The sequence below is a fragment of the Astyanax mexicanus genome, chromosome 1 (genome assembly GCF_023375975.1).
Source record: "Astyanax mexicanus isolate ESR-SI-001 chromosome 1, AstMex3_surface, whole genome shotgun sequence".
NCBI lineage: Eukaryota > Metazoa > Chordata > Actinopteri > Characiformes > Acestrorhamphidae > Astyanax > Astyanax mexicanus.
In genome coordinates, this window is record NC_064408.1 from 29,319,838 (window position 1) to 29,334,676 (window position 14,839).

The 14,839-nt window shown below is 40.4% G+C and overlaps 1 protein-coding gene across 3 annotated transcripts in view; it reads left to right on the plus strand.

Moving 5' to 3' along the window:
- doc2b (double C2-like domains, beta) overlaps nucleotides 1-14,839 on the plus strand; it is a 364,239-nt gene that overhangs the window by 254,533 nt on the left and 94,867 nt on the right. For all 3 annotated transcript variants that reach the window (XM_007245281.4, XM_049475881.1, XM_007245282.4), the window contains one exon: nucleotides 2,792-2,871. In XM_007245281.4, the coding sequence (XP_007245343.3) occupies nucleotides 2,792-2,871 (80 nt within the window). The remainder of the gene's footprint in view (nucleotides 1-2,791; nucleotides 2,872-14,839) is intronic.

Sequence of the window (14,839 nt, forward strand, 5' to 3'; positions counted from 1 at the left end):
AAGAACTGAAGCTAGCGAAGAGCTAGCTTATCATAGTGATGAGCTAACTAAAGTACTACTGTTACCAGGGAGAGAACTACCATAAGTGATGAGCTGTTTGAGGGCAAATTGTGATTGTTTTCACATTTTATCATAAAAATAAATGGAATTTGAACATGATTTTTTTTTGGTCTCAGACTTGGGCTTGACTCGGACTCGACTACTAAAAGTCTTAGTCTTGACCCGGACTTGACAAGTCTTGGTCTTGGTCTTGTCCTGGGCTCGGCTCTGGCGATCTTGACTACAACACTAGTGACAAAACATGTTTTTGGAGTGTTTTAAATTGTGTAATTTGTGATCCCAAATTGGGGATCTCTTGGCGATTGCTCAGTGAGCCGTCATTGATTGATTGCCGACGAGTCGCAGATGCCCGATCAAACCCATTAATTTTGGACTCACTGCAAGTGTGTGCTCTCCTCTCGTGTAGTGTGAAAGTCTCATTATCCGAAGGACTCGCAATTACAGCACGACCTGTTGTGTAGTGTGAACAGCACAACGACTGATGATTCAAAAGGATTTGTAGTGTGAATCTGGCATAAAATACCCATGATTACACCACAACCAATTGTGTAGCGTAAACCATTACAAGGACCTAACAACCCAAAAAGTCATGTAGTGTGAACCAAGCATATCAGAACTAACAGTTGATATTCTCCTCTAAGCGTGTTGATCTTTACAATGATGTCACTTTAATGACAATTACGAGCATTTTACAAGCATTTTACGACTATGTTTTATTTTTTGAAGAAGGCACATGCTAGCCTTTACCCTCTTCAATGATTGCATGGTTTAGCACAATTAGTCAGACACTATCGATCATGATAGTCATGTCTTCTGTGACGCATTCTCAGTGTGCATGTGACACAGTGGATCGAAAAATGTTAAATGCTTGCAAAACTTAGAAATGGAATTTCCTTTACATTTGACACCCACTATCTTGCCTTGCTCCAGTTCTGTCCAATTATTTATGTCACCTTGCCGTAAGCATGCTGACCAGTGTTCACTTTCATTTACAAGATAACTCCTCACTACTTATACAGGTGTGGGTGTTTCTAAGCCGTTCCCCGACACAACACTTTATGACCAGTTTACATACTGCTGTACACTGCTATTGGCACGTCAGAGAACACATGAGAAGTAATTACAGAGCAATCAATCAGAAGGGATGTGAATAGCATTGGGAATCTCACAGGATTATTAGAAATGTCTTCTGTCATTGATTTTGGTCCGGTTTTGTTTGATCTTCTCTAACAGCTAAAGCTGGGATTTTAAGCAAAGAATCTGCAAGGGTGTAGGAAGGAAGCCCCGGGTGTTTCTCAGTCAGGGAAGCACAGCGGTAGCTCATTTCCTTTAGCAGCTAGTTGTCCCTAATTGGCCTAACAGAATGCTTTCCAGGGCACGTTTTAGCAAAGCGCTTGAACTCCAGATGGCTACTGCGGAGCGGCGCCACGGGCCTCCCGCTAGGCAGCAGTCTGAGACTTGACTCACATTTTGACACCATCCCTCGTACTGACCTGGACACAGCAGGTGGATTGGAGGAGAAGTAACTCCATGAGTGGAGGTGGGTGCTCGCGGTCAGAACGCCCTGACGGAAAACAGGACTGAGTGTTGCTTTAAAGGTCATCAGAAAATAAAGGAATCAAAGCCTTCTCACTTTCCCGATCCCTTTCAGGATTTCACATCGCTCTGAAACATCACACAGTGCTCTGAGAACAGAGTAACTTGGTAAAGAAATAGAATTTACACAGACTCGCTTCAAAAGTAGCGGACTTGCCAAGACATGTTTGTTCAGACACGTCTCAAGTTTCCTTCTTTAGTTTCTCTGAAGCTGCAGAGCCAGAGTTACTGCAGCATCATGAAACGATGTATACCTAAATCATAATGACTACTTAAAGTCAGTAACACAAGGCCAGACTATATTGACCTGATCTCCATGTTTTTGGGACTGTGGGAGGAAACCGGAAAACCAGGGGGAACATGGAAACTCCACCCAGATAGGGGTGGGGGGGTGTTCACAGTTCTTCAGTTGATAAAAAAAGGGGGGGGGGGGGGTTCTTCAGTTGTTCACCGATGTGTGTTCCAGAACTTTTGAATCGGACAGTTCTTCACGCCTGAGAATCTGGCTGAAACTCCACCCTCTTTGACTAGGTCTGCCTAGCAACAGAGCGATCTATATTCTGTTTGGCTCGACGAGAGTACATTATAATATACAGCCGATGGATTGGCAAGCGTGAGAAACACCATGTGTGGCGTGTTAGCGTGTGAACTCGCTGAGGTGCGTGTGTCACACGCTCAAACCGTGAGACTTGGGAACACTGGTTATTGTATATTTATACATTTTTGACTGAGCACAGCAAGAGTGTTCAAAAAGCAAATAACATACCTGAAATTAGCACAATGTTGTGTATTCAGATTCCCTGTGTGGACAATGTCATGGAATCTCATGATAACAAGATTAAATAAACACCCTTTTTAGACAGAAAACCGCAGAGACCTGAACACAGCAGGAGGGTTAAGCAGCTGTAGATTCCACTGTTGATTCTGTCCATCAAAGCCCTTCTTCTACCGGGCCTCTGGGAACAAGTGGCAAAACCACTAGAGCATGAACATCGTTTCTGCAGCGAGACCACCATCATGTAATAAGTAGAGAGAGCGGCGCTCTTCAGAGTGAAAAATCAAACGCTTGTTGGTCTGAAGTGTGAGGGATGTGCAGGGTGGGTAAAGTTTCTGCTCTCTTTGTGTTTCTCTGCAGCAACTCTGGGCACGCTGGACTTCAGCCTGCTGTACGACCAGGAGAACAATGCGCTGCACTGCACCATCAACAAAGCGAAGGTAAGCACCACTGCCAGGAACACCAAACACTCTCTCTGCTTTTCTTCTATTTATCAGCTGTGTTCCACTGTATTGATTCAGTATGATGACTAATGGTTCCACAAGCATAGCAAGAATAGTGTCCCTTTTTCTGCTTTCCTTCCTTATCAGCAGGTTCTAACACCTGTGAATTCATCTGAACATATGGGACACAATATCACAAAACGCAACAGCTCCATTGTTCTACATGTAGAGTCTCAGCCAATACATGTGTGGTGTCTAAAATTAATTTTTCAGTTTTTTACTCAAGTGATAAGTATGGCAGTATTTTACTGCCATTTTTTGGCAGTACATTTTTTTAAGAAGCTGGTGTGGATGAATGTCTTGACCCTATCGCACACCCTGCGCAAACCATGTCTCAGTACTTGTTGCTATTTAGGCTGCATTTACACTGCTCTGATGCATTGATGAACATGAATGCACTGCCCCCCTCCAACTGGTCGCATGTGGGCATTACAAAGATTTTACAAAGGCATTCCCTGCGTCATCCAATTATATTGCTTTAATAACTAATTGCTTTAATAAACTAATAAATATAAATGTGTATTCATAAATATAAATGTTTGATTGATCTTCATAACACTGTCTAGTGAGCAGCATATAGGCTAACAAAAGCAAACTTTTCTAATTCAATTTTATATTAATATTTTTAAAAAACCCACCAGAGACCCCAACGCTGTATTACGTGAATCATAGTCCCTGTAAATTGGCAGGGATTGATCATAAAGGACAGGGAAGCCTGAAACCATGCGGCTGCGTCCGACAGAGTGTAAATGCAGCATTACACCCCATCAACTATCTAGATTTACGCCCTGTGTCCCCGCCATTAAAGTGAGGTGTGTTCAGGTAAATATCTGGCATGTTTGCGGAAGGAAATACAGGTGCGCCACTGACCGATTTAAACCCTGACACAAGAGTCAACAGTCCCTCTCCCAATCCTATTTTAGCTACGCAGGAGTGTTGTGCTCACTGTGTGCATCCTCAGTGCATGGACACTCCCAACATTAACCTCAAGAATAAACAGAGTGAAGAATAAAATATCATTGCTGTTTCCTTAAATGAGCTGCTGGCGCACCTTTACAGCATGACCGCACAGGTCAGTATTCTCACCTGAGACTACAGATTACTAAAATAGAGCCCTAAGTGTAATGGTAATGTAACGGTAAAGGTGTAAAACTCTTATATATGACATGATCTTGTCCATAATAATGGGCCAAGGAGTATTGCATTCCTAAAATAATAAACAGGATTATTCTCGTTCTTTTTATCTTTATACTGTATAAGTTGATCACAGGAGCAGAGAAAGAAGATGAATTGTTTAAGGCACCTAATCTGCACCCATTTTTTGAATGCTTCCCTCGTTATTTCAGGGAAGAGTGCGAGGTTAGTTGTCCACACAGGCACTGCCATTTAAACTGGTGAATATCCTGCCGGCATCCTCTCTGCCTTGGAATTTCTGCTTTGATCGGGGATCAATAATGTATCTATATACTCACTATATATCAATCCATCCATCCATCCATCTACCGCCCAATCTAGTTCCCATTTTAACATGGATGCAGAGTGAATAAGGTGCATAGAATCTCCAATTCTCCTCTTTTAAAAGACAGCTACATTAGCCTCTAGCCCAAGTTTGAAACTAAAGACAACACAGTTAATTTGTCAGTGTTAAATTAACACTATTTGTGTTAAATGGACACTGTGAGCATTAGAATGTAAGTCGCATATTGTTACGTTAAGTACTAAGTACGTTAGTTAAGTACTACGTTTAACAGCACAGAAAAACCCCATTTTTTTAGCTTAAAATTTAATGGAAACCCCTGACAACACAAGGGTTAAAGTTAAACATTTTAATCTCTTGAAATCCCACCCCTGCATCACGCATTATCCGTCCTTCCTGGAATGTGTCAGTCCGTCCAAAATCCTACACCTACCAAAATCCGATCCTGAGCTCCAGCAGGGCTTTCCATCCACACTCCATCCTCTCACTGGCAGCAGTCCCAGCCCATTTTATCACAGAGAGACAGCATTAGGAACCACCTCTCTCAGGAGGAGTGGAATACCCCTTTAAGATCTCTAACACACGGATGGGCTGCTCTTTTGGCTGGCCGGCACCGCGTGTGTGAGAGGTATTTCCCCTGACAGGCCTCACTGTTGCCAGCATCTGCCACTGTCCACTCCTCTCAGCGTCCAACCAGGCTTCACAGCAGCTCACCACTGGTGCTCTCTCTTTCTCTATCTCTCTCTTTCTCTCTCTCTCTCTCTCTCTCTCTCTCGCTCTAACTCTTGCTTTGTTTGTTTTTAGTATGCACTGATCTAAGTGTTTATTCCTATTCATGTGCAGGGGTGTATGGTATATTTAGTGTTTTTTATCCCGCTTTTCTCCCTCAAATTAGCTATGTAGATTATCCCACCCACTCAGCTACAATCCCCCTATCACTAGCACAGCCCCAACACCAGCAAGGTGAAGTAAAGTAAAGTTTCGTTATCCTTTGGTGTGTGTGCAAGTTTTTTTTGATTTGAGATTTCCCTGAAATCAACTTTTGCAACTTGGGATGTCTGGTTTAGAGGAAAGTGCAGCGACTCAGCTCTGAAACATCAGCTAACAGATGTCTTGTGTTAACTCACATTACCTTGAGAGTGCGCTATCGACACACTCAGAAAGAGCATGGCCTACTAAGCTCTCTCGGCCTCCAGCTGCTGATGGCGAGCTGCATGACCGGGATTTTAATAAGAACTTTTTTCTTTATCTTATTATTTTTCTTCTCAATATATTATTGACAGATTTTAGAGCATAACTTATCCCACAGTTAGATATCAGTGCCAATATTCAGCCTGATTGTGGAAGAATTATTTGGACACATGGTTTTCCCATGGAAAACGCATTATATTAATGATTTTTATTTTTTGCATAAAGGATGATTGGGATATAAAAGTGAACACCCATTTACTGTGCATCTGCTCATCTGATACATACCATTTCAGACATTCTATTTTAAGCCTGGCCTCTGAAAACATATTCGATGACGCTTTAACTCGCACTCGCCTATTTGTCTTTTTTTCATCCCTTGTTATTCTAATTCACTCTCATTCATATTTAACTCTACTCATTCTCAATATTTCCCCTGCATTTTCTTATTTTGTCCTGCTAATCCATATCTATATTGACCTACACTCATCTATTTGTTGTTTTTGTTTGTCCCTCATTCCTTTCATTTACTCCTATTCATTTCTGAACAAGGCCAAGTCCTAGATTTGTTTTCTTATAGGCACCATATGTTGCCCCAATCCCATTACCCTTACTAGTCGTGAGAAAAAGAAGTTTAACCCTTCAAGCACCCAATACAGATGTAGCTAATGCAGTGAAGCACTAAAGTTCAGCAACCTAGCTGCTGCTTAACTAGTAAACTTTAGGGCTTTATCGTATGTCTTCAGAAAGGAGGCAGGTGGTGCAGCAATTCATTATTATTCTCCATTCTTTAAGTATAATGTGATAGGGGGTTGAAATTAGCTTTTATAAGCTTTTATTCAATTAAATTGTTCCGTTCCACCTTAAATGCTGTAGCTTTTGCCATCTGTTGTACCATTTAAGGTGGAACAGGAAAGTCAGCTAGCTAGTGAGCTGCTGAGACAAACTGCTAGCGATTTTTTATGCTTGTTATGAAGAAAATGGCCATAAAACATGATAATTACACATTAAAATAAGATAATATAGTGGCTATTTTAATTTTCTAACAAGGAAAATACTTACATTTCTGTGTTTCTTTGGTAAATCTTATAGCCCTCTGTTTAAAGTGTGTTTAAAGGCCCATGTAGACCTAACATTTTTCCCTAACCCTCCAATTGAACAAAAACTGGTACACCCTACCCCTAGACATGCACACTCAAAACAGAGTGGTAGAGCTATTTTAACATAAAAATAGTAGTTAAAAATAGTAATGATTTGCTTTTTCCTTCCAGACGTGGATGATGCTCACCATTGTGCTTCTCTGTATATCGTACTGTAAAATACAATCCTCCGCTTGCTGTTTCTCTCTTTTTTAGGCAGCTATCCAGGGGGGGTTTGTTTGTTTTCACGTTTGTTTTCAATTCAAAGCAATAATTACTGCTTGAGTGAACTGGTGTGGAAACATTAGCCCTAAGAGAGAGGAGATAATCATAAGGTTGGTGTCGCGATTTCCCCGGGTTTTCATCCGGCTGCTCTGTTCACTCTGTCAGCCCCTCATCAGCATAAACAAAAGCTCCAGCAGCAGCAGCTGAGAGACAAACACAATCCCCTGCTGCAGTACCAGAAGAGTCTCTCTCTCTCATTCCCCCTGTTTTTCTCTTTCTCATGCTGTCTGTCTTTAGTCTTTCTCTTTTTCTCAATCTCTCTTTCCTCCCCCCTCTCTCGGAGCTGCTATGCTGATTAGTTCTGCTATTTAAAGCTGATGTGAATGAGCAGTGGGAGCACTTATGCCAGCTCAGCATAATCATTTTCTTTTTCCAGGTCCTACACCTGCAGTTGTTTGGAGTGTAATGAAGTTATCCCTGTTAGCCCTGTGGTGTATACATCTATTATAAATCAGTCAGATCACATACAGGGGTTGGACAATGAAACTGAAACACCTGTCGTTTTAGTGTGGGAGGTTTCATGGTTAAATTGGAGCAGCCTGGTGGCTAATCTTCATTAATTGCACATTGCACCAGTAAGAGCAGAGTGTGAAGGTTTAATTAGCAGGGTAAGAGCACAGTTTTGCTCTTACCAACATTATGGGTGACATACCAGAGTTCAAAAAAGGACAAATTTTTGGTGCACATCTTGCTGGCGCATCTGTGACCAAGACAGCAAGTCTTTGTGATGTATCAAGAGCCACGGTATCCAGGGTAATGTCAGCATACCACCAAGAAAATCGAACCACATCCAACAGGATTAACTGTGGACGCTGTAAGAGGAAGCTGCCTGAAAGGGATGTTCGGGTGCTAACCCGGATTGTATCCAAAAAACATAAAACCACGGCTGCCCAAATCACAGCAGAATTCAATGTGCACCTCAACTCTCCTGTTTCCACCAGAACTGTCCGTCCGGACAATAAATTATTGTGGTCTAAAACCAGGTGTTTCAGTTTCATTGTCCAGCCCCTGTATATGTTTCACATACAAGGAATTTGTCTGAATGTAATATAGTAAACAGTGTCGTCAATTACACAGATTGTAGACAGTAATCCAAACAATTAGAAATCAGATAAAGGAAGCTTTTTAATTTTTGATTTCCCATATAATATGTTCACGTGGGGCCTGTATGGTTAGCCCAGCTGTGAACCATAGGGTTTTATCCACAGGTTCCATGTTGACCCCACCTATGGATGGCCACCAGTAGTGATGTAAAAGGAATGGAAGGGGTTTAAAGCATTTCTCTGAACTGACCGTTTTTTTCAGTAACAAGTAATCTAACGTTACTATTTCCAATCCAGTAATCAGATTAAATTTGCTTATGCAAGTCACTGTGCGTTACTTTTTTGTAATTTTCCTTCGTAAAAACGACCGGCTGGATGCCTTGAAAGCATGGACAAAAAAGGCATTTACAGTCATCGCTTTATTGCTGGAATTTACAATGGTTGCTGTCGGCCACAACCACGCCAAAATAACAACAGGCTAGTGAGCTAACAAGCTAACAGTCTAAAACTAGCACTCGGCTGAACGCACACACACTCACACAGCGAGCCCTCCTCTTTCCACCTCACACACACACACACACAAATACACACTCACACAGCACGAGCACCCCTCTCTCCACCTCACACACACACACACACACAAACACTGGAGGGAGGAGAGAGATGTGCGTTGTCTCTCTGGAAATACAGACACTATTCTGAATGTTTTCTCTTCTAATGGGAAAGCTGGGGGCCTAAATAAACAAAACTGTAATTCTTAAAAAAAAACATTTTCCATTTTCTTTCAAACTTAAGCAAGCACTGGATATTCATCTACAAAGATTCCTCTCCTGAAAAAAAACATTTATTTGGGTGAGAAAAGCGCTTAGATTTCCAATATTTTCTATATGGGTAAAGTTTCAGTAAAGTTTCTCCAGCACTAAGGCTGGGTGCAGCAGCATTAGCGTTAGCCTGTGGCTAAAGAACTAAAGTGAAACTCCTGTATAATGCTGTACTTCAGTGGAGAGGCTTTATTGCTTCTTACAACCTAGTTAGTTAGTTAGTTAGTTAGTTAAAAGACAGATCCTTCGCATGATTAATATGTAAGATACTTTTGACAGAACATGAAGACTGACTTTGGGGCAATCCAAGCATGTTTTCTAGATTCCCCCTATATGTTTTTTGTTTTTCTTTTTTTTTTCTGTTAGCTCCCATAAGACCATAGCTACTTCTTCTTCTTCAAGGTCTCCTTCAATCTCTTTCTCACTCTCTTTTACCATGTTCACCTTCACATCGTGACTTGCCCTTTTTTCAGGTTTTGAATGGAGCATTTAACCTTTGGCTTTAGGACCATTTGTTCAATTTGTTGCAATAAAAAAAATGAAGGCCCACCTGTAAAAGTCTTCATTTTCACCCTGTGTTAATTGGATCTGCTGTTATCTGGTTCTTCTCCTTTTATGTTATCTTCGAATCCCCGGAGTCTTCATCCCTCTGAGTCCCTCTCCCTTTCCTCTTTGTATTCATTAAATTTAAATCTCGGGAGTAAACTAGTGAGGGAGGTTGAATGCTTTGAACCTGCTCAGAACGTGGCGCTTTGTCTCAGTGCTGCTGCTTTTGTGAAACTATTCTAACCTCAGAGCTACGGTGTAGTAGATTCAATATCTATCCTAACACCCTGGAGGGGGTTGCTGTGGGAGCTTTTTAGATTGCAAGACGTTGCAATCCTATCACACCAGTTACAGTAGATCCGAAGAGTTCCACAGCGCGAGGATCATGCTCCCACCGAGCCCCAGAGGGCTGTGGAGCGACTTTTCCCGCCTGGCTAATTCCTGATATAGTGGCTGCACTTCAGATATGTCAGCATTGTTTCCAGCTTGGAAGGCTGCGCCGGAGAGAGCAGGCGGCGCTCCTGGGCTTTGAAGATAACACGGATGGATTTGCTTGGTTGGGTTTGTGTTGGGTTTTAAGCTATGGTACGAGTTTTTTTTTTTATTATTATTATTTTTATTAATTTTTTTTTTCAAGCAAGCTAATCAGCGATGTATTTTTTGGCTTGGAAAAAAAATAAAAGGATGTTGCGTACTATTTTATACTGTCGACTATTTTGCTTACTTCCTGAATAACTTCTACTACTCCCACTCCTGTCATGGTTTAAAGCACCTTGTCCAGCACATTGTTTATTGTGTAGTCAGTGCTTTCTTATAAGAGCTTATTCTTATAAAAAAAAAATTATATATTCATATTTTTTGTTATCTTCAAAGCCCAGGCTGAAAGAAACCCTGGAGCAGCCAGACCTATTTAATACTCTCTGGTGATTAACGTCTCGTGCCGGTGGATGTGCCGCTCCCACAGGTCCCGCTATTCTCTGTAGGACTACTCCAGCTGCCTAGTTCCCTCGTTCTTACAGAGCTTAATGTGGAGCATGCTTTTGTTTTATTTTTTTTTATTTATTTTTTTTTTTCCTGCATTGTGACGTTAAAGGCACTAGTTCCCCAGTCCTGATATAATAGCAGCAAAATGAACTTTCCGGGGTGGTTAAAAAAAAAAAAAATCAATGGGTCAACTTAATTAAATTGTGTCACATATTCTGTCAAACCGCATAATCCAAGCACAGACCTTCTGTGATTTATATTTGATTAAAAAAAGGCTCCGGACAGCACAGCAAGGTTTCTGACATGAACTTAGCACAGCGGCAGTCTTTATAATTTTCTTCTTTTAAACTTAAAGCAGTAGTATTCCAAAGAGGGGAGAGGTCTGATTAATGGTATAACTGTGCTGGCAGGACTATCCCTGCCAAGTCTATTATATACAGCTCTTGAAAAAAATAAGATACCGCTTAAAAATGATGAGTTTCTTTGATTTTAATAAATTAAAAACCTCTGCAACATAATCAAGAGGAAGATGGATGATCACAAGTCATCAAACCACCAAGCTGAACTGCTTACATTTTTGCGGCAGGAGTGGCAAAAAATTATCCAAAAGCAGTGTGTAAGACTGGTGGAGGAGAACATGCCAAGATGCATGAAAACTGTGATTAAAATCCAGGGTTATTCCAGCAAATATTGATTTCCGAACTCTTAAAACTTTATAAATATGAACTTGTTTTCTTTGCATTATTTGAGGTCTGAAAGCTCTGCATCTTTTTTTCAGCCATTTCTCATTTTCTGCAAATAAATGCTCTAAATGACAATATTTTTATTTGGAATTTGGGAAAATGTGAGCTATTAGAATGACAAACTTGGTCTCAGTCACTTTGTCTTCTCATTCACACATCAAAGTCAAATCCAAAGAAGAAGAGAGCTGTCAGGCTACATGAGAGTGTATGAGAGTTCTTGCTAATACCAGTCTGAAAGGTAAAACCAGAGAGGTCCATAATTTAAACTTTAAACTTAAGAAATTTAGTTTTTTGATAATAAATTAAATTACTAAAATAAGAATTAAGCCTCATCAGTTTACTGTTGCTCATGAGAAAATCGAATATATTTTTTGACATTTAATTTATATGGTTGTAAAAGGTTTTGGAAGTAAATTTTAGCACCACTTTACTGTAGGTAAGTAACAGGTTGGCACTGGTTGACTTCTTGATATTCTAGTGACCATGCAATACAACAGGGAAAGAAAACAATTTAACAAGCTATAGCAGGCTAACGTAAGCTAATCCAGTCAGTTTCATATTACAGCCAGAAACAATACAGTTTAATGTATTTAATTGGAATAAAATACCTATCTTTATTGGGTTACCTACACAAAAAGATAACTGTATTTTATGGGATTTTCCTCTACCAGTTTCTGTCAACCATGACTTTATACCACTTCTGACGAGTAGCCATTTATGTCATGTAACTATCAAGGACTGGATCTAAACACAGAGGGAAAATTCTACTTTATATATTATTAAATATATATATTTTTTACTATGCTGATATTAATGGTCATAATGATAGGATGAAATAGGGACAGGGAGTTTCTTTAACTGTGTGAGAGGAAGTACACCCCTTTAAGCAAAAGAGGGAAATAGGTGGGAAAGCAAACAAAAGAGACACAAAAACAAACCTGAAAAAGGAACTTAGGAAAGTGATGCAGAATTGCCGAGTAGCATCACAGCATGTTTGGAGGAAAGCGTAGCAACTCGGTCTCGATACATCAGCTCACAAACGTCTTGTGCAGATTGACATCACACTTTGGAGTGACATGGGGAGAGACCGCCATCTACCCACCCAGAGAGAGCAAGGCCAATTGTCCTCTCTCAGGGCAAGCTACATAAACAGGATTCAAACTGGCAATCTCCTGATCATTGTGCTAGTGCTTATCCCTCTGGGCCACTCTTTTGAGTGGCTTTCTGTTGAGATTTCTTTGCTTAGCTTTATTTTGAGATCTCCTTTTTCCTTTTTTTTCTTTTCTTGTTGTATTTTCTTTTTTCTTATCTTTTTTTAATCCCTCTGTCACTGATCACCCCACTACAAAGGTGCGACAAGAGTGTGCCGCTTGCCATGACCTTGTGTACCAGGTGTGCCAACAGGTGTGCGTTGTTTGCAGTGGTTAACTCTTGGAATTCTGGGATTTGAAGTTCCCTTGGGTGGCAGTGTTTATATCATTTGTTGTAACTGTCTTGGTCGTAATCAGCTTCCTCTCACACTACAAGTGTTTTGAAATTTTACTTTTTGCCTATGTAGTCATTGTGCTAACTAATAGCTTGGCCAATCACAAACTAGATAAAACCTAGCTAATTCTGTGGAAACCGCCTGACAAAATAGCAGTCTCAACACAAGTTTTGGTTGGAATTAAACAACCCTGATATCTGTAAATCAGCACCCCTAATTGAACAGTTACAGCGTAATAACTGTGATAAAACCATAGTCATGCTGTTCAGGTAATGGGTTGGGGAGGATTCCAAAACCTGAAAAAGTTGGGGAAGCACCCTGGCAGTTCAGAGGAGGTCAGATAAAGTTCTGGGGCAACAAAGATGAAGACTGTGCCTCTTCAGGACCGGCCTCTGACTGACCGCAATCTCTTTTATCTCCTCTGTATGGGTTTGCCCCTGTACCGCAGCCAAGCAGCTGTCTTCACGACATCCCTCCTCCCCCCGAGCGGCCGAAACGCGGACAGAGCAGGCTTCCCTCTGGCTGGCGGCCGTTAATATTTCATTAGGCCTGCCATTATAATGCATGGCGCCTTGTTGTGTTCAGCCAAGGCAGGGTATTGATTTATAATACAGTCCCATCTCAGGGAGAGCTGAAATTAATAACTGAACAAACAGAGTGGAGGAAGGCTCGGATGAGTGTTCTTGGAATTGGGTTTGTGCACGAAGCGAGGCCGGAGCTGGACTGTGCAGAAAAGGTGTCTGCCGTCTGTTTTTATTACTGAATTATGGAGGGACTTATTGAGAAATCGTTGGCTATTTCTTATTTGTATGCACATACTTTAACCCTTTGAACTCTAGGCTGTTTTGGTGTGTTTTTTTCTCTGTTTAGGTCAGTTCCTCTTTCAGGTCTTATAACACAGTAATTATAACAGACAGTCACATGCCATGAGCTCTTTTACTGCAGAAGCCATACGGCTGCTCAAAAATATGATCATTTAAAATGTAAAGGGAGGCAGAATTGTTATATTTTACTGGAACTGGCCATGTTTTGGTCAAAATTTTACCAAGCGCCAGTTTTTTCTTACTTATTTTTGAATATATAGACTTTAAATATATTTACACCTAAGATATCTTTTTGCGACCCGTTTCCTTTTTTGGAGCGGCCCGCGAGGTATTTTAGAAATAGAATGAAAGTTGGCCCGCTGTTAAGCAGGTTTTTATAATGTGAGATTCAAAGTTTGAACGCTAGGTGTCAGAAACGGGCCAAAGAGTCTAAAAGCGGAGAGAGTGCGCATTTCTAGCGCAAAAAAACGGGACAAAGAGTCTAAAAGCGGAGAGAGTGTGCATTTCTAGCGCAAAAAAACGGGCCAAAGAGTCTAAAAGCGGAGAGAGTGCGCATTTCTAGCGCAAAAAAACGGGACAAAGAGTCTAAAAGCGGAGAGAGTGTGCATTTCTAGCGCAAAAAAACGGGCCAAAGAGTCTAAAAGCGGAGAGGGTGCGCATTTCTAGTGCAGTAAAACGGGCCAAAGAGTCTAAAAGTTGCCGTAATTAAGGAGTTTTATATGAAGAGACATCATAAAATTAAACATCAATTTGAAAAATCTTAGTTTACACAACACTGTCAAAGATAAAGATAGTAAGTCAAGTAAAATGGTGTGTAAATGAAAGTAATCAGGAAAATGTATTATTTAAAGTGGTGTATTTAATTATTTGTTTTATTACAGAGTGTGGCCCATGACTTTAAATATACTTCTCCTTCTGGCCCCCAACAAAAAAGTTTGGACACCCCTGGACTAGAGTATATATAGGTTAAAAGCATAAGAATATTGATGATAGTTTATTAAATGGTTACATGGTTTGACAAAATACATGGAGACCATCAGGGGGACATATTTCTCTTGATAATCACACCTCTAGGATACATGTAGATACTAAAAACCTGAAACTCAGATCAGCATATGCCTTTCAGTATTTTGATCAGGACACACAAAGAAAACTAAATACAAAAATGTAAACTTTTTAGTCTAAATAAATCAATATGTTCAGTGCAAAATATCTACTTAGTAAAAATGTGCAAGTAAAATAAAAACTATATAAAGTAGTGGGATACCTAGCTTTAGTTTGAGTAATGCAGGTAGTTTCACACTTTTTCTGTGGACACTTTTAAGTCATTTACTGATATTATTTGGTTTGAAACATCATATAAATATGT